Below are 19,395 nucleotides of genomic sequence, written 5' to 3'. Positions count from 1 at the left end.
TCGGGCATGATGCCTCATTTGTGGTTCCAAGCGCAGCGCGCTCCCTGCCCCGCCCCGCACTGTTGACAGTGCATGTGCACAAGGGGACGTCCCGTATCAGCGAGGGGAGGGGATAGACTCATGGTAACAGACTTCCAAGCACTCCTTGCCCACAGCCAGAGCCATATTTTCCAAAGGGCTTAGGTGTCCAAATAAGCAATAAAGTTACAACACTGGCAGGCAGATTTTTTTTGGGGGGGGGGGGGATCTGGCCACTCAATGAGAGCTGAGTTGTTCTGAACCGGACTGCCCCCCCCCCCCAACCCATTGAGAAATGTCCTGATAAGCAAACATCACACAGGTTGAGACTCAGCAGAGAGGAATCCAGCCTTCGAATCATAGAATCCTAGAGCTGGAAGAGACCTCAGGAGTCATCAAGTCCAGCCCCCTGCCCAAGGCAGGACCAACCCCAACTAAATCAACCCAGCCAGGGCTTTGTCAAGCCGAGACTTAAAAACCTCCAGGGATGGAGATTCCACCCCCTCCTTGTTCCTCCTCCCCCACATCCAAGTCTCCTCAGTCACAGAGTCAGCTGCTTCCCTTCCCAGTAGAGCTGAAAAAACCCCAGAGCTGTGTAGCCACCCACTCCTTCCCCAGGCAGCCCTTCCATCCCCTTGCCAACATGGCAGGAATAAGATGGGCCCGAGCTGAGGAGGAAGCTATTGGGACAAGTGGTTAATTTTTAATGATGCCACTTCAGACCCAGCCACTCCACTTGAATAAGTGTCACCAGCACGTAAGAGGCACTTTCATCCCATTTGAAGAACATAGCGACAGAACAAGCTGTGATCTGCTTAGTGTTTTATGGCCCCTCAGAAAGTTTCTTCTTTAATTCGTGCCCGTTTTTTTCCCTCCGCTTTGCACTGGACGTGCATTTTCAAAAGCTTTCGACATTAGCCAAACTGTGCTTTCTGAAATCAGAGTGTTGGAAGGGGTACCAGCCCCAAGGTAGCACAGTTAAGCCACTGCCATGTGTTGTAGAAAATCCTACCCTCTTCAAGAAGCCACTGGGGAATTGACTTCCTTTCCCTCCCCCTCCCAGGGTATGTCTACACTGCTGAGAAAAATGGCCGTTTTTTCCAGAAAAACTATATTTCCGTCCACATTGCTATTGCGTTCGTTTGACAGAAAGTTGAAAGAACAGGCTACGTCTACACTGGCAGCTTGCGCAAGAACTGTTCTTGCGCAAAAAGTCTTCCACAAGAGAGCGTCTACACTGGCATGTGCTTCTGCGCAAGAGCATCCATGCCAGTGTGGACGCTCTCTTGTACAAGAAAGCTCCGATGGCCATTTTAACCATAGGGGTTTCTTGCGCAAGAAATTCCTGTTGCCTGTCTACACTGCCCTCTTGTGGAAGAGCTCTTGCGCAAGAGGGCTTATTCCTCGTGGGGAGAGGAAAACTCTTCTGGAAGAAGCCCTGTTTTACAACACTATACTGTAAATTTACTTGCGCAAGAACACACGTGCAGTGTAGACACCCGGAAAGTTTTTGCGCAAGAATGGCTGTTCTTGCACAAGAAGCTGCCAGTGTAGACATAGCCAGGGGGTTTTCCGACGGTGTTAAATCTCTTTCTGCGAGGAAGAAGCTTTTTTCCAAAAAAGCTGTTTTGGAAAAAGGAGTGTGTGGATGTGGAAGAGGGTGTTTTTTTCGGCAGAAGCGGCCTCCAGGAAAAAGCACATGTGCCCTGGTAGCTGCTCCGTCCAAAGTAATCACAGCTTAAATGCGAGATAGCGTCCAATCAGGGTGGACTCTCTCTTTCAAAAGAAGGTTTTCTGGAAGATCGCTTCTGGAAAAGCTTCTTCTGAAAGAAGCCTGCAGTCTAGATATAGCCCCAGATGCCTCCCATGTTCTGTGAGCAGTTTCCAGCCCTGCAGCGTGAAACAAAACCACCAATGATCTTATCTGCTACTTTTTCACACTAAACTCAACTCACACTGGTGCAAAGAAGGGCTGGGCTGGGAAGGGAATCCGGCCTTTTGTCTTGCTGCTGCTCTTTAATAATCAGCAAGGCAAACCCATCAGTTAGGGTATGTCTAGACTACATGGCTCCGTCGACGGAGCCATGTAGATGAGTTTATTAGACATAGGAAAATGAAGCGGTGATTTAAATAATCGCTGCTTCATTTACATCAAAATGTCCACTGCGCTGTGCCAATCAGCTGTTTGGCTGCACAGCAGGGCAGTGTGGACGCACCGCGGTCGACAAGGGAAGCCTTTGTCGACCACTCCAGTATTCCTTGTGAAATGAGGCTTACCAGAGCGGTTGACACAGTCTTCCCTTGTCAACTGCGGCATGTCCAGACTGCCCCGCTGTGCCACCAAACAGCTGATCAGCACAGCGCGGTGGCCATTTGAATGTATGTAAAGTGGCGATTATTTAAATCGCCGCTTCGTTTTCCTATGTCTAGTAAACTCACCTAGGGTATGTCTACACTACCGCCCTAGTTCAAACTAGGGTGGTAATGTAGGCAACCGGAGTTGCAAATGAAGCCCGGGATTTGAATTTCCCGGGCTTCATTTGCATAAAGCCGGGCGCCGCCAATTTTAAATGTCCGCTAGTGCGGACTCCGTGCCACGCGGCTACACGCGGCACGGACTAGGTAGTTCGGACTAGGCTACACGCGGCACGGAGTCCGCACTAGCGGACATTTAAAAATGGCGGCGCCCGGCTTTATGCAAATGAAGCCCGGGAAATTCAAATCCTGGGCTTCATTTGCAACTCCGGTTGCCTACATTACCACCCTAGTTCGAACTAGGGTGGTAGTGTAGACATACCCCTACATGGTTCCGTCGACGTAGCCATGTAGTCTAGACCTGTCCTTAAAGATGTGATTCTCCTCTGTCCAGCTTGGCACCTCCTGCCCCTAGCACTCCCCTCCACTGAGATCAGCGCAGGGTGACCTGTGTCACCCTTACATAGCTCCTGGCCTTGGGGAAAGCTCTAAGGCCACCCTTTGCAGCCCAGAACCATGCAGGGAGGCCAGAATCCACTTGCGGCTGTTTCCACTCCAAAGGTATTTGTCAGGTGCAGGCAGCTCGTTAATTGCAACACGGGCTTTAGCAAATCAGAACAAGCCGTTTTGGAAGAAGTCACCCCCAGAGGAGACGCGTGAGCGCCGCCCCTTTTAAAAACAAGTCTTCTCCTCGATGACAAATGGCTTCATTATTTTTTACATCCAACACGGTGCCCCAAAGCTCATTACTGTAGCAAAACACAGAGGGTCGGGGAGCCAGGGGCTTCCAGCCTAACGGGAGGAGTGAAATATCGCTCCCTGGCTTGGACCTGGGTGTTTACAGAGATGGTTAGCAGAGGCAGCCAAGAACAGATCGATTTGGCAAGAGGGGAGACGTGTTCTCAAAGAATCCCCGCAAGGCATCCGTTTCCAGCTGCCTCTCTCCTCGTGGCTTCCTAACTTCCTGCCAGCGGTGCCGAGGGTTTAGCGATTTCTGCGCGCGGCTGTTTCTCGGCCGAGGTCCGAGCGCATCTGTGCTGCGACGCCAACAGCTCCTTGCTCTGCCAGGAGAACAGGGCTGGCGAGGGAGACTTTGAGCATCTCATCATTTGTGCTCAGAGGGGAACCGTCCACCTGGCTGAGGCTGGCAAACAGCCCTCTTGCTGCCCAAGCAGCTGCGGCAGAAAGGCTCTGCCTCCGACTCGTTTTCTTTCTGGAGGTTCAGGAGTAAGGGGGAGAAGGTTCCTGTTCTGCAAAGCAAGGTGCTTCTGTAACCCACACACTTAGGCTATGTCGACACTGGCACGATCTTGCGCCAGAGATTTGCAAATGAGGCTAAGCGTGGAATATCGCCGAGCCTCATTTGCATATCTAATGAGCCGCCATTTGTGTGGAAGAGGCTCTTGCACCAGAAGGAGCTGTCTAAACTCCAAGATCGCGCCAGTGTAGACATAGCCCTAGTGTGGTTACTGAGTACTGCAAGTGGCACTTAGACCACAGCAACAGTTAAGATCAAGAGACCTCTACAGCATGGGCTGGGAGGCAGCTGGCTTTTAGCTCAGAGGGTAGAGGCTCCTAGCGTCACTTCCCGAGGTCCCAGGTTCAAATCCGCCTGGTGGTGGTTATACTTCCAAATTCAGTAGACACCTGGGCTGAAATGGCCACTGTGCAGGACAACACAAGGGCTCAATTTGGACTTTGCTGCACAAGGAGAACGTTCCCCCTGCTTACTTCAGTGATGCAGGTGGTATAATGCAACATGCCATGCCAGAGCCGTGACAGCTGCCACTGCAGGTCTGGCTGATTTATGAAAGACCAGTGCTCAGTTTTAGACACACACACATGCCTCCCTCCCCCCCCCCCCCCCCCCCCACACACACATCCCCAGTGGGCAAAAGGGGAGCGTAGAGCTCACTGGCCCTCTATAATTCTGTTGCATGGCCCCCAATGGGGGTAAAAACAAGGGAGCAAATTCAGGCTGGTGAGAAGCGGAAAACACCTAGCGGCTGTCAGATCCCTCAGGCTCAATATAGTTTCCCCAAAGGGGGAAGGCTCCTCATTTAGGGGCATGTAGAGCAAACTGACTGGGCAGAGCTCTGGAAGACATCCATCCCTGGCATGGGAGAGGGACCGGATGAGCTAGTAGATGATTTGCCTACCCAGAAAAATTCTGTGGCCTGCACTGTGAAGGAGATGAGGGTGGATGGTTGCGATGGTCCCTTCCCACCTTAAACTCGATGAGGTTTTGATGACGGTGGCTTCCTCGTGATCCCAGCAGAGGGTCAGGCGGTTCATGAGATGGTTAGCGTGGCTTATAGACAGGATACCCTGAGGTAGCCACTTGTGTAGCCCCGGTAATGCTTCTTTGTCACTGGGGAGGAGGGAGAGGCCAGGACCGCCGCCTGCGGCTGTTGCTGACAAAGCCGTTTTTTCCCTTCGGCAGGAGGCAGCCAGGGAACATGCGGCGACCCGGGGATCCCTTCACACGGCATCCGTCTGGGCAACGAGTTCGGGGTGGACAGCGTGGTCCGGTTCAGCTGTGAGCCGGGCTACACGCTCCGGGGTTCGTCGGAGAGGGCCTGCCAAGCCAACAGCTCCTGGACCGGCACGCAGCCGGAGTGCGAAGGTACCGCTCCTCTCCTCACGGGCTGTCTCTCCAGCAGAGCCACGGAGGCGGCTCATAGAGGAGCTCTCCGGGCCCCTCCGGTACCTGGGTGCACTCCATGAATTTCACCTCAGAGGCAGGCACCGTGGCTGCCTGTCAGCGCTCATCCGGGGGGGTCCCTGGTGTGTCCGATACGTGGCGAAGGCTAAGGGCTTGTTACTCAGCTTGGCAGGAGAGGGGTTGGCTACAAATACCTTGACACCGTTACGGCGCTAACGGAGCCATATCAAGACATGTTGGAGCCATCCAGTGCGGAGTCAGGGCTCTTCAATCCGACAGCCGCGGGTGTTTTCTCCAACCTAGGTGCCTCAAGCATATAGGACCTTGTGGTGGCCAGGTCAGATGCTGCTACCACATCTCACTGGGTTCTCTCTGCAAGGACTCCCTGCCCAGGCGCTGCCGCCACGCCGTAAGGTCCCACGCGGACCTGCACCGAGCTGAAATGTCCGGCGTTCGCAGCCTGGTCTGCCCTTGGCCCTGCGTCCCATCCCTGGAGATTCCCCTTTGCCTTCAGCTCCTCCGCAATTCTCTGCTGCCAGGCAGCCGCCCCTTCCAGACAGAGCCCAGTCACTTTCAGGCACAGGACTTCTCTCCCGGCCGGGAGATTGGGGAGTGGACTGAGGGGCACTGTAGTGCCCTGCCTAGCAGAGCCAACGTAGCAAGGTAACTAGGACTGTGGCCCCCCTCAGCCTTGCTGTGTGGTGGGGCAGACAGCAAACCAACCCCCTTCATCCTGCTCTTGTAGGCCACAAACTGCAGGGGGCGCCCATGTCATTAGCTTGCTCCTGGGTTTCCTGCCAATCCTCGAGGGGCCAACGGTTCACACAGCCACATCCCCAGCATACCTGCAGGGGGAAACCGCCCCTTTCCACTTCCCGATGGAAAGCGGAGGCCAGGGGGGAGGAATGTGTCGTGGAGGCAGAACACTCTGTTTGGTGCCCACGGAGGGGGCAGCCACGAAGGACAGCGCGTGCTGCCGGCAGCAATTATCCACCTAAACGGGCCTGTTTGGGCAGGATGGGACCAGAGCCCTGACCCCCAACCGGCTATCCAGTGGACTGCACTTGCCGCCGGCAAGAGAAACACAACCTGTCCTTTGCTTTGTTTCCAGCAGTGTCCCTGTTCCGGCAGCAGCATCCAGGTGGGTGGTCTGCCCTCATCACGGCTGACGGAGCTCTCCCCCACTCAGTGCCTCTAAGTCCCTTAGGCCCCAAACAGCTGTATGTGTTTTTAGCCAAGGCAAGATCTGCCGCGAGGAAGGCCAAAGCTTGCAGGGCCTCATGCTGGGCCTGATTCCATTTTAAGAACCGCAAGGGAGTGACCTGGTTTTTCAAAACAGGAGCCACTGGCATCTGCAAATCCGGGGCTTGACGTTCATCCGCAAGGAACAAATTCGGCAAGGCACATGCCTCACTTGGAGCACATGCTTAAGGCCTGTGGGCATCGCTGGGACAAAAGCACAGGCCTTTCCCACCCGGCGGGCCCGTGCAGGCGGTAATCCGCACTGGGCCCCTGCGTTGGTGCATTGCTGCAACAAAGCCCAACCGTTGATGTTTGTGTCCTACGTACCCTTTGTGTGACTAGCTGATTGGGCTGCTTTAGAAGCCACACACAGTTCCGGGCGTTGTTTGGCTCCTGCAGAACAAGCTAATGGCTTCTCTGTAAGGAACCAAGTTCCCAAACTAATGAAATCTCATTGACAAGCTTGCTCCGACCCAGCTGCTCCAGTGCCTGTCGGAAATTACTGCTTCATCAAAGGCAGAATTCTTGGATCAAGTTCTGCAGCCCCCTTGAAAACAAGCCTCGGTCCCAGAAATCTCCCCGAGCCAGGAGTCGGCTTCTACTAGCAAAAAGATTTTTTTTTTTGGAGGGAGGATTGCTCCCGCACCCAAGTTCCATATTTCCTGACTCGTTAAAACCTGGTGATTAAAGGTCTCCACGGCATGATATGCATCAGGGTGATTAATATGTTCCATATCCCTACACCTGGGCTAATCATATTTAAAAACCTGCTCAATTGCATTTCCCTCTCCATATTTCTGAATTAGCCCAGTTCAATGTATGGGAGTCTCGATGGAAGCGCTGTTCAGCAGTGGAGTGGCAAACTCCAGCCTGACAGTGCAGCCAATCAGCACTTCTGTAGGGCATTGATGGGCTCTGATTCACGTCTCGTGCACCCCAGCTAGGAGCAGGAAGTGTCATCAAGTTAGGCGGTGCCTGCAAGGTCTCGCTACGACCCTGCCCCGCGAGTGAAAATCAGTCCCCTCTGCATGGGCGGTGGGTGAAAGTAGGGCTGGGGGAGGTAAGCCCCCAGACCAGCCCCCAGCCCTGCTCTTTCTGCCTGGGCCCCATTCCTTCTGCCAGTCCCTACCTTGCCCCCCCACACACATACACACACACACACATACACACACAAGGAGGTAGAGTGGCACAGACCCGCCTCCCCAGCCCAGAGCACGGGGAGGCAGGAGGGCTTGCAGTTCCAGCCTCCCAGCCCTGGAGCACAGGGAGGGCAGGTGCTGGGGGGCAGCAACATTCTACTCCTAGTACACCTACAACAGGTGGTCTAGGGGCGGAATGTGGGCGGGGCCAGGATGGAGGTTTGGGAAGGCAACTCCTCCCCCTGCCTGGCATACTCGCTGCCCCGTCTCCTGTTAGCCGCAATGCAAAAGGAGAGGGGAGGAGCCCCATCCGTTCTTGAGTAGACAAAGGTCTAAGGCGCAAAAGAAGCGTCCTTCCTGAACGTTGCCAGAGGGGCTGAGACATGAAAGGGGACAGAGCTCAAGCTGCCATCGTGTCCCCTGCAAAGCGAGGCTGTGCCAGCTCACCATGAGTGGGCAAAATCGTCGGTGGCCACTGCCTGTAGGCATGAGTGGGAGTTGTGGGGCGTAGAGGAGCACCAAGAGGTCTGGCTGAGATCAGGACCCAATTGCACCAGGTGCTGTACGGACACGACCTAAAAGACAGTCCCTGCACTCCAGGTCTTACCAGCTAAATAGACCGGGTGGGGAGAAAGGAGAAATGCAGCAGCAAACGTGCTTCAGTTTGAAGGCCACAGAACTTAAGCATGAGTTTCACTTCTAGTGCTTTGTAGAGCTGTTAAATATCGGTTAATTGAACAGTCGATTCACCTCGTGAATTCGTATCGGTTACTCGACTATTCTATAGTCCCTGGGGGCGGGGCCGGCAGCCAGGGTGCTCCAGCCTCACTCCTGAGGAGCCTTCCGCCACTCTGCACTGCTGCCTCTGTATCTGAGGCAGCCACGCGGGGTGCCAGGTGGGAGCTGGTACGCGAGGGGAGGCAGGAGCGCAGGGTGGCAGCAGCCCCACTCTAGAGGGACTCTGAGCTCCCAGACCCACCGTGAGCCAGAACTGAGCCAGGCTGCCTGCCCGCCTAGCGCCTCATGTTCTTTAAATGCAGAGCCGCAGTGGGGGTAGGTCCGGGACCTGTCACAAGCCAGGACTGAGCCAGGCTGCTCTCCAGCCTGCTAAAGAAATTAGTGATGGGGGGAGGGAAATGTGTGTAGTCTCTAGCATAAACCGCTAAGCTTTAGCTTATTGGTTAATCAGTTAATCGACTACACTATTGCATCCCTAGTGCTTTGCTCAGTCAGGACCAACATGGCTCTCCCAAGTCACGTAGAAGGGGGGTGGCAGAACCAGGAGCCGAATCCAGATCTTCCAAGTACCCAGCTGGGGAAGGAAGGGGGGTGGGAGAGAAGGTCCCATTGGCCAGGGTGGAGAGACATCCCCGGTGGATGGGACTCGCCCTGAGCTCGTCCTCATCTCCCACCCTCACTCTCGCACCTCCCACATCCCTTGCCCCCTGCCCTGAGCCCCCCACTCTGACTCCTGCACCCTCATGTCCCCAGCCTCCTGCCTCCCCCTACCTCCCCAAGGCCCTACCCTGACTCCTGCACCCCCTACAGCGCCAGCCCCCTGCCCTGAAGGACCCGGGCAAGGTCTGGTAGGTCTGCTAGTTTTTTCATACAGTACAAATGGATTGAAATCATGTGAGCTCATTATCACCAGCAGCAGGAACTCCCCAGACTTGCTAGCTGGGTTAGCCAGAAGAGGCCGCTTCATTTCCAGTACAACCAGCATTCCAGGCATTCTACAATCTTAGATTTCAAGCCCCATTTAGCTTTAATTTAAGCTCACTTCCCTCCGCCCTGCCCGTCCCCTGATTCATCTCTCCATGCACCATGCTAAGGAATGAGGGGGTGAGGGAAAGAAACCAAACAAGCCATTCTCTCCTTTCCAGTAGAAATTGCAGTTGCATTGTGGGTTGCAGATAAGCTTTCTAGTTTCCCCCCTTCCTTGAAAAACGAAATGGAACCTTTGCTGTTAGCATGTTTATTATTGGGCCAGATGAATTAAACAAGATCTGCAGCCAGAATGGAGTGTGCCAGTTTAAGTAAATAGAAATGCGTTTGTTTTAATTGGTCCCAATTTGACCACTGAGGATATGCTTGTGGCAGGATTATTTTCCCCATCTTCATGTCAGATGGAATGTGGGTTACGATTTAATTGAAACGGTATGTAAATTACCATCTGCAAAGCGTTCGGTCGGACTCCACAGGCTCTCGGCTGTGTGTTATTCCAGCAGTGAATTTCACCCGATATATGGGATGACATTCAGGGGCCTATTCAGCCTATGTGCTGAAAGGCAGCAAGGCTCAAAAGAACGATTCTGTCCGCTGTACGGATTAGACGGTGGGACGTTTTAGTTGCGCGCTACCTGGACTGGAATCAGTTTAGTAAACAGCTTTTACTGGGAGTAGAAGAGAAACTTTATTGCTCTTCCTGGACTTTCCATCTGACACCTTCAAATGCCACCAGTTCTGAAGCCAAAAGCAAATTACGAAAACAAACAAACCCCACCCCCGTCGGTGCAGCCCAATAGGGTTCACTCAGGTCGACCAGGTCGATGGAATGTTGACACCAGCTCTGTGTGTAACCGCTCACCGATACAATAGGAACGGGGACCCTAGAAGCCTCGAATAAATAAATAAATATTATAGCTCCTTCTAACACAAGGGATGGGCAGTAATTTTTGATGGGGGGGCTATGACAGGAATTTGGTAAGTGGTCAAGGGCCGCACTTTTCTATGATATTAAAGCAGGAGATGCAGGGTCTGGAGGAAGTTAGGTGGGTGCAGGAGGGAGCTCAGGGTAAGGGACTGGGGTACAGGAGGGCATCTGCAGTCGAGGGGGGAGTTTGGGTGAAAGAGGGAGTTGTGACCTGGGGCAGGAGGTTGGGGTGCACAGTCTGGGAGGGAGTATGGGTGCAGGAGAGGATTCTGGAGGAGGGGCGTAGGAGGGGGTGCAGAGTCTGTTGGTTCTGAGCTTTTTCTGAAAATCCTGGCCCATCGGTGTGTTTCAGGGGTCTGGCCCCATTCAGATCGTTTGGGTGTTGATCTGGATTCTCTATACCATTCCAGCCAGGAGCAGAGAGGTCCCTGGCCCACGGTGCCCACGCCAGCTCCTCCCGCTGCCTCTGGGTGATTTGAAACTTGCCGCACGGCTGGAGCAGCTTTCTGCTGCTCACTCTGTGTGGCTGCCGCCCCCACCCAACACGGCCCTGCGGTGTCTGTGCACTGCCCCGGCCCCAAGTGCTCCTACAGTCCATAGGTAGCTGCAGGGGCAAGTGCCTGCAGGCGGTAGTGCATGGAGATCCCCGTCCTCCTCCCCTAGGAGCCCAAAATCCTGTCACTGATGTGGCTCCCGACTGAGAATGACTCTCCCCACATTATAGTAGATTTTGTGTGTTCCAGCCCCGCAGTTCCCAGGCCCGTACACAGGAATATCTGTGGGGTTGCTTTTTTTGTATCTGTGGACTGCAATGGTGTGAATGCGCACCCCTCGCCAATGCCATGGTCCCCCATGTAAGCCTACTCTGGCCGGCCAGGGGAAGGTCCTGCCTAGAGCAGGGGGCTGGACTTGACGACCTTCTGGGGTCTCTTCCAGTTCTATGATTCTATGATAAGGGGATGGGTTGATGAAATAACATGATCTTGGTAACTAATTGACCATTCATTATCAGTGGGAAATAGGTCAATGGAGGGATGATAGGAGTTACTATAGAGAACTTTCTGGGTGTCTGGCGGGTGAGTCTTGCCCACATGCTCAGGGTTCAGCTGATCACCATATTTGGGGTCGGGAAGGAATTTTCCTCCAGGGTAGATCGGCAGAGGCCCTGGAGGTTTTTCGCCTTCCTCTGTAGCATTGGGTGCAGATCACAGCTGGAGGATTCTCTGCATCGTGGGGTCTTCAAAGTATTTGAAGGCTTCAATATCTGAGATATAGGTGAGAGGATTATTCTAGGAGGGGTGGGTGAGATTCTGTGGCCTGCACTGTGCAGGGGGTCAGACTAGATGATCATAATGTCCCTTCTGACCTTAAAGTCTATGAGTCTAAGGCTGGGGCTGATTTCCCCCAGGCCTTGCTCCTGTGTGGGGGTGAGAATCAGCCCCAGCCTTGCCCCAGCCGGACGGAGTACCAGGGAGAGAGGCTCAGGCAGCGTGCCATCCTAGCCATCCCCAGCCCGGAATCGGCCCCATGGGAGACCATGCTGGGGGATGCATTCACACCCTTCATACACCCCCCTGCACACGGGCCTGATTTCACTCTTCCCTGCCTGACTTTCCTGTCTGTAACCTTGGCGTTGTTGTTCGTGACTCATCTGAAAGCGCCCCACGACCCAGAGACCAAAGGCGCCGCAGAACGGCACCGTGTTAATGCTGGAACCCGAAAGTGAAACTGACTGAACAGATCAATCTCATTTCGCTTTCCACGGCTGAGGAGAAGTTCCAGGAAATAATCGGCGTCAAGTGTGAAAAGCGAATGAGATCGTTACGCCGCCTCTCCGTTTGGACAGCCGGACGAGCTGTTAGGAATGCAGGTGGAGATTTACACACCTCGTTCCCCAGCTGGAGCATGGCTGCTTGGCACCACACTCCTGGCAAAAATCTAGCCCCCAGACCCAGCCACAGCAGGCCGGCTCCAGTTTAGGGCGGCAGGTTTCCAACGTGTTTCCTCATGACCCAGTGGAAGAAAATCGTTGATGCCGCGGCCCGACAGAATGTGATTAGAGTGGGTGCTCCGGGGTGGGGACATAGGAGGGGATTCTGGCTTTGCAGCATCAGGGCTGGGGCAGGAGGGGCTGACCTCAAGCGGCTCCCAGGGGTGCAGCGGGGGAGCTAAAGCAGCTTCCTGCCTCTCCTGGCACCGCAGACCATTCTGCGAGCAGCCAGCAGCAGGCTCTCAGCCCATGGGAGTGTGGAGCTAGAGTGCGGGGCAGCGGCCGTGCTCGGAGCCCTGTGTGCTCTCTCCCTGTCCCAAGAGTCGGGCCTGTTGCCGGCCGCTTCTGGGATGCAGCCAGGACAAGCAGGTTGCTGCCTTAGTCCCCCCCCCCCCCCCCCGGCTGTGTCTAGACTCTGTCGGCAGAGGCATGTAGATTAGACAGATAGGGAAAGGCAAATGAAGCTGCGATTTAAATGATCGCGGCTTCATTTACATTTACATGGCTGCCGCGCTGAGCTGACAAACAGCTGATCAGCTGTTTGTCAGCTCGCCGCTAGTCTGGACGTTCCCCCTGTCGACATCAAAGCCCTTTGTCGGCAGCCCCGTTATTCCTCGTGGAATGAGGTTTACCGGGGCTGCCGACAAAGGGCTTTGATGTCGACAGGGGGAGCGTCCAGACTAGCGGCGAGCCGACAAACAGCTGATCAGCTGTTTGTTGGCTCAGCGCGGCAGCCATGTAAATGAAGCCGCGATCATTTAAACCGCGGCTTCATTTACCTTTGCTGAACAAACAAATCTACATGCCTCTGCCGACAGAGGCATGTAGTTTAGACGTACCCCTGCTGCTCACCTGATCCCCCTGCAGCAACGAGCCCTGGCGCCCGACATCCCACCCCCCGGTGCTGGGGCACGACCCCTCGTTTGGAAACCGCTGGTTTAGGGAGGTGGCTGCTCCCATTCCTGCAGCCAGTAGCCAAGAGAAAGGAGTTGTGGCTGCGGGTTCCCTGCGCCTTTGTATTCCTTCCTCTGACCCTTTGGTTAAAGCCCGTCGGTCTATCCGGGCATCAGCCTTTGAAATATTTTCCAGTTATAGTCAGAATAAAACCAACAGCCCCAATCAAATTATTTTCTTCTTTGATGGGCTTCAGGAGGGAGGGGGGGCACGTTGATTTTGATACGTGCTCCATCCAAACAGCGAGGCAGCTCCGTTTTCCGTCTGTCCTCTGATCGTGCAGGGTGCTCCCATTTATACCATGGGACATACTTTACGTGGATTGTCCCGTGCTGGCTGGATTGGGCCCTGAGCTCTTTTAAATACAACTTTCAAGTCTGATCAGTTGCCTAGAAGTCCGTGGTCTCTTACCTCGCCAGGGCAATGCAGGCTTTTGACAGACGTCCACCTGGAATTACAACTTCTGCTGTCACATTGCGCCTTTGTCATTCCCTTCCCAGTGCCGTCTTCTCCAAAGACACAATTTGTGTAGCAACCCTGCGGTGGCTATTTTAGAATCAGCTATGTGCATTTGGGAGGAGGGGGGTGTACATAAGTCAGATGGGGTAGGGGAGAGAAGATGATTCATGGACCCGACTGTGAAATATGAATCCACTGCTCTTCTTGAGCTGATGGAATCTGACTTTTCTCCCCGCGTTTATTGAAAATGACACTGTGCATCATTGAGATGTTGGCTGCACGAGGCCTCTGCAAACGAGCACGCACCCCGAGTGATTTCCGTGCCATGCAAAATGTCTGCGCACGCAGCCTAGGACGGTTATTAGTTTTTCCCTGTCAGACAGATACACATCCAACAAGCTCATCTGTTAACCTGCTGTCAGCAAACCAAGAAACAAGGGAGAAGAGGGGGCTGTTTCTCGCTCTCTCTGTTAGGCAGCTGTGCACAGCGCATTCCTACCGTGACCCATGAGAGATTCATCTCCCTGGGCAGAATGGCAGGCGATACTCCATTCCCGCCATCGCCGGGTCTGGGAGGCAGCGAAAGACCATGGAGATGTGGGCACCTTGTTATTTCCAGACTGATTCTCTCCCAGGGAGTGAGATGGTGCTGCATTGCCCCGAGGAATTTCCTTGTCAAACAGTTTAAGCCTTTATTGATGCCTGTGATTTTCTTTCATGTACTGTAATTCCACAGTAAATGAGGACCGGGTGCCGTTATTGCAGCTTCTTATTTTGCCATGGCGGGGCTGCGTGTCCTGCCACTCAGTTGGATGCCCTTTTATTGCAGCAATGTAGACATAAAACCTGGGTGTCGACAAAACCTGCGATTGTATCTGCGCAAGGTTCCGCCCCAGCTGAAAGCATCATTGGCTATTCACAGGCCATAAGCAGGAGCGGCTGCCTTGATGGAAAGGTAGCCGAGTCCCCTGCTGCGTTGATTCCCTTGACGTCAGCAACGATCAGATGGGAGCCCCAGTTCTGCAGCTGAGACCCAGAGAGTGTCACTCGCTGGGACCCCATGATGTGGATGGGAAGCCAGCTGTGAAATTCAGAGCCAGAGCAGTGCTGCTTCCCCTGCCCAGATGTGTTGTAACCTTGAGCTCCAAGGGGCACCTCAAGGGAACACAAGGGATCTTGTGGCCCATATCAGGCCCTCTGGTCACACTAATGTGCCGGGCATTGCTAGTTTTACTGCTTGTGTAGACCCCTCCTCCCTTGTTTCACGCAGCTCACCAAGCCATCATTCAATGGCCATTTGGTCCCTACCAATCCAGGCTCGAATTCAGACCGGCCAGGTTCTGAGCTTGTTGGGGTTCCACCACCTTCTTCTGCAGGTGCTTTGTGAGAGCTGCCTCAATCATGCTGCCAAGAGCCAGCTCGGCTCTTTGAGCTCCACGTAGGGTTAGGTACTTTAACAGCCTGATCATGCAGATGATGGAAAGCCAGGGGCAGAAAACCTGCATCTCTTTCAATTCAGAAGAGACCTGTAAGCAAGAGACTTGCAGCCAGGGGATGTTCTTGAATTCCAGTGTAAACTCAATCCTAGAACACTAGAAGCAGAAGGGAACTTGAGAGGTCATCAAGTCCAGTCCCTTGCCCTCCACTTTCAAAAATCAATGAGGTGTGTGGTGGGGGACTTGGCTTCTGGGGCAAGAGAACATCTCAAATGTAGTAAGTGGAGGGTCAGTAACATCGATTCAGCAGTGAATAAAGGCCTGTAACATGAAAATAGCAACAGGCCTGGAATCTAGTGAGCAAGACTTTGGTTCAGCAGCCAAGAAAAAGGCACTATTGATAATTGTGTGATTGTGTAAGTTAGGTCAAGCATGGAAGAACATAGGGAGGCACCGGGTATAGATTGTAAACCAGCAGAGAGTAGCATCTTAATAAGAAACGTCTTGGTACCAACCGATTCCCCAAAAACGAATGTACATGCTGACCTAGGTTCATGACTGGGTCGAAATTGACAGCATGAAGGATAGGAAGTAAGCAAAGTGAGGGATGGTAACTAAGTAACAGAGCATGGCAACTTGGTACATAAAGAAGTGATGTAAGTTGTTTGCACGTGTCTATAAAAGGGCACCGCAAAGGGTAAATGCCAACCGATCCTGGTTGGGGGGATGTTTTATGCACTTTTGCATGTGGGGGGATTATCAATGCTTACAGAATGCACAGTGGCCTAGCGCTGAGACTTTCTGCTAACAACTGTTAATGCATCACATCTGGCAATAAACCTGCCCGATTGGTTTCATCCTTGCCTGAATCTGTCATTTCTGGGGGTTCTCAGTGATTCACAGTGTTGCCCCAAGTGCCCGGGGTTTAACACTTTAGCTAAAGGGAGCATACACATGCATGCACACAGCTGAAAGTTTATCAGCACCGACTGAGTAGAGGACCTGTCAGGAACTCACCAGGACAACCTTGACTGACGACATCAATTCCTTGTGGTTTCCAGGGCAAGACTCATCCACTGTTCTCGGGATACTTCCCTCGCAGTAGTAGGCGCGGTTGACTTCACGCCAACCCATTGTTCACCATTTAATCCAGAGATTTTTGCAGCTAAATTGCTTTGGTGACGATCGGGGTCGTCTTTGTTTTTTCTAATTCTGGTATTTTTGGCTTTTTAGTGATATCTTGTGGAAACCCAGGAACTCCAAGCAACGCACGGGTCGTGTTTAATGACGGCTTGGTTTTCTCCAGTTCCATTATCTATCAATGCCGGGAAGGCTATTACTCCACGGGTGTGCTGAGCCGGCACTGTACTGTTAACGGAACCTGGACAGGCAGCAGTCCGGAGTGTACAGGTGAGCCTCGGAGTGTGTTCCTGGAAAACAAGGTGAACAACAAACAAAAGGCACTTAGGGCGAGGTTTCCAAAGAGTGCGTTTGAAACCCTCCACTTTAAGACCTGCAGGAGTCAGCATGCACATTTTGACAGACTGTCGTCCGAAGTGCAATAAAACTATCCACAGGCAGGGGAAATACAAACACTCCGAGGCCCCACATCCCCTGTGGAATACCCCAGCTTTGGATGGGTATTCCAGATGAGTAGTCACAAACTTTGTGATGAGAGCTAAGCTCCACCAGCATGTTGCCTTCCCAGAATGCACCATGATTTGGCCATAGCTCAGAAGCTTTTGTTGAACATATAGGCTGTGTCTAGACTGGCAAGTTTTTCCACAAAAGCAGCTGCTTTTGTGGAAAGCTTGCCAGCTGTCTACACTGGCCACTTGAATTTCCACAAGAACACTGACGATCTCATGTACGAAATCAGTGCTACTCCCATTTGGGCAAAAGTCCTTATGCGCAAAGCTTTTGCGCAAAAGGGCCAGTGTAGACAGCTCAGATTTGTTTTGCGCAAAAAAGCCCCGATCGCGAAAATGTCGATCGGGGCTTTTTGGCGGAAAAGTGCGTCTAGATTGGCACGGACGCTTTTCCGCAAAAAGTGCTTTTGCAGAAAAGCATCCATGCCAATCTAGATGCTCTTTTCCGCAAATGTTTTTAACGGAAAAGTTTTCCGTTAAAAGCATTTCCGGAAAATCATGCCAGTCTAGATGTAGCCATATTGTGTTGGGTGGTATCATGAGCTTTTGGGGCACAACCCACTTCTTCAGGTGAATGGAGTTATTAAAGGTCCAGTTTCTAAATAAATAGAGGATGTGGGGGAAAGTAAGGGGGTAAAAGGAAAACAGGGGAAAGAAATAGTCAATTAGAGTGTCCATGCTACATGAAGCTGATAGAAAAGGTGCCAATTGTTCTGAAGTACCCATTGTTTGTTTTTTTATGGCATTAGGATGTGGAGTGTAGCTGGCCATCCAGCCAATGTCTTTATTCATACCTCTGTGATAGGAATCAAACTTGTACGTGAAGTTACGTTCTACGGCTTCCCTGTGGAGCTGGCTTGTGAGATTGGCCCAGGCATTTATTAAAAGATCCCAAGGTCGGCGTATTGTTTCAGGCTAATGAACACGTTCAGCCCCATGAAAAGCCTTAGTGCCTTAGGGTACGTCTAGACTACAGGCTTTTGTCGACAGAGGCTTTGTCGACGAGTATCTGTCGACAAAGAGCGTTTATACTACAACCGATTCTGTCGACAAAGCAAGCCGCTTTGTCAACATGACAGTGTAGACATAAAGGTCAGTGTAGATGCAATAACCCCTTCTGTCGACAGAACTCTGTCGACAAAAGGCGTTATTCCTCATAGGGTACGTCTAAACTACATGGCTCCGTCGACGGAGCCATGTAGATTAGTGTACTCGAAAAAGGGAAATGAAGCAGCGATTTAAATAAACGCCACTTCATTTACATCAAAATGGCTGCCTCGCTGTGCCGGTCAGCTGTTCCACGAGGCATAACGGGGCGGTCGACAAGGGCTTGCCTTGTCGACCGCGAAGCGTCCAGACTACCGCGCTGTGCCACCAAACAGCTGATCAGCACAGTGCGGCAGCCATTTTGATGTAAATGAAGCGGCAATTATTTAAATTGCCACTTCATTTCCCTATGTCTTGAAACCTCATCTACAGAGCCATGTCAACAGAGCCATGTAGTCTAGACATACCCCTAGAATGAGGTTTACCGCCGTCGACAAAACTGCCGAGTTCTGTCGACGTTACGTTGACAGAACTCGGCGGCAGTGTAGATGCAGGTATAGTTCTGTCAACAAAAGTCCACTTTTGTCGACAAAACCCTGTAGTCTAGACACACTCCTAGTGCCCTTGCTTATTCATATTGTCCACTCCACTGAGCATGGCAAAATTTTCTGCACACATCTTTTCCAAACATTTCCCTGGGTGACCCAGCTCCTTGGTTTGCCCTGGCGCTGAGAGTGCATCATCATCTACTGAAAGACGAGGAGACTGCGAGGTTTCTAGCCATTTCATATCCATATGCTTGAAACAGGCAAGTGCAGTGGAAAATGTAACCATTGCCTCTTCTCCTTTTCCAGTGATAAATTGCGGGGATCCTGGTGTGCCAGCCAATGGCTTTCGGCTTGGAAATGACTTTAACTACAACAAAACGGTTGTGTTTCAATGCATACCTGGCTACATGATGGAATCGGACCGGGCATCCTCTCTGGTTTGCACAAAGGACCGAACCTGGAACGGCACCAAACCTGTCTGCAAGGGTGAGAGCCCGTTTGCTGGAAATGGATGTTACAGGCCTCAAGGTGCCATGTATCTACTTGGGACCAGGGGCATCCTCACCCATACACAGAATACACAGCTGCATGGGGCACCTGAAAATTTGGAGCTCCTCTGGGTCTTAATGTCCTCTCTCCGACTTTTCCTATCCTGTCTGTGGCTCTGCTTAGGGTCTAGTTACCTTAAGAGTGAAAGAGCCGGCCAGAGCTATTAGCAAACTACTGAATGTGGTGAAGAGCCATTTGGGTGGTAATGAAATCGTTTAGCAGGCCTTTGTCAACCCCAGGTCTATCCTGTCAGTTTCTGAATTTAATGCATGGATGGCGGGTATCTTAGACAGGGGAAGGCCCTGCCTTCCCAAACTGCCTCACCTGGTCCCGCCCATGCCCAGTCCTGTGCTATGCCTGCAGGCCAGCTCTCTGGGGTTACGCTGCTGGTTCTCTGGATCTTTTGGGATGGAGCAGGATGGGGCTACACTGGCCACCAGCTCTCCGGAGTTCTGAGGCTCGGGGATGCTGCGGCCATGCTGCCTGCCGACTCTCTGGGGCCAGTGCAGTTTGGGGATGCGACTCTGGGGCAGGGAGGGTACCAGGGCCAGCAAGCCACAGTGAGGGGCGG

General features: G+C 52.7%; 1 protein-coding gene across 1 annotated transcript in view; it reads left to right on the top strand.

The window, feature by feature from the left end:
* The window catches only part of CSMD2 (CUB and Sushi multiple domains 2), a 743,482-nt gene that overhangs the window by 682,460 nt on the left and 41,627 nt on the right, over positions 1-19,395 (top strand). The window contains exons 57-59 of the mRNA XM_014578911.3: positions 4,937-5,119; positions 16,265-16,441; positions 18,582-18,761. Of these exons, the coding sequence (XP_014434397.3) occupies positions 4,937-5,119; positions 16,265-16,441; positions 18,582-18,761 (540 nt within the window). The remainder of the gene's footprint in view (positions 1-4,936; positions 5,120-16,264; positions 16,442-18,581; positions 18,762-19,395) is intronic.

The sequence above is a fragment of the Pelodiscus sinensis genome, chromosome 25 (genome assembly GCF_049634645.1).
Source record: "Pelodiscus sinensis isolate JC-2024 chromosome 25, ASM4963464v1, whole genome shotgun sequence".
Taxonomy (NCBI): Eukaryota; Metazoa; Chordata; order Testudines; family Trionychidae; genus Pelodiscus; species Pelodiscus sinensis.
The sequence above is the reverse complement of the archived record's forward strand: the minus strand, read 5'-3'. Positions and strand labels throughout refer to the sequence as shown.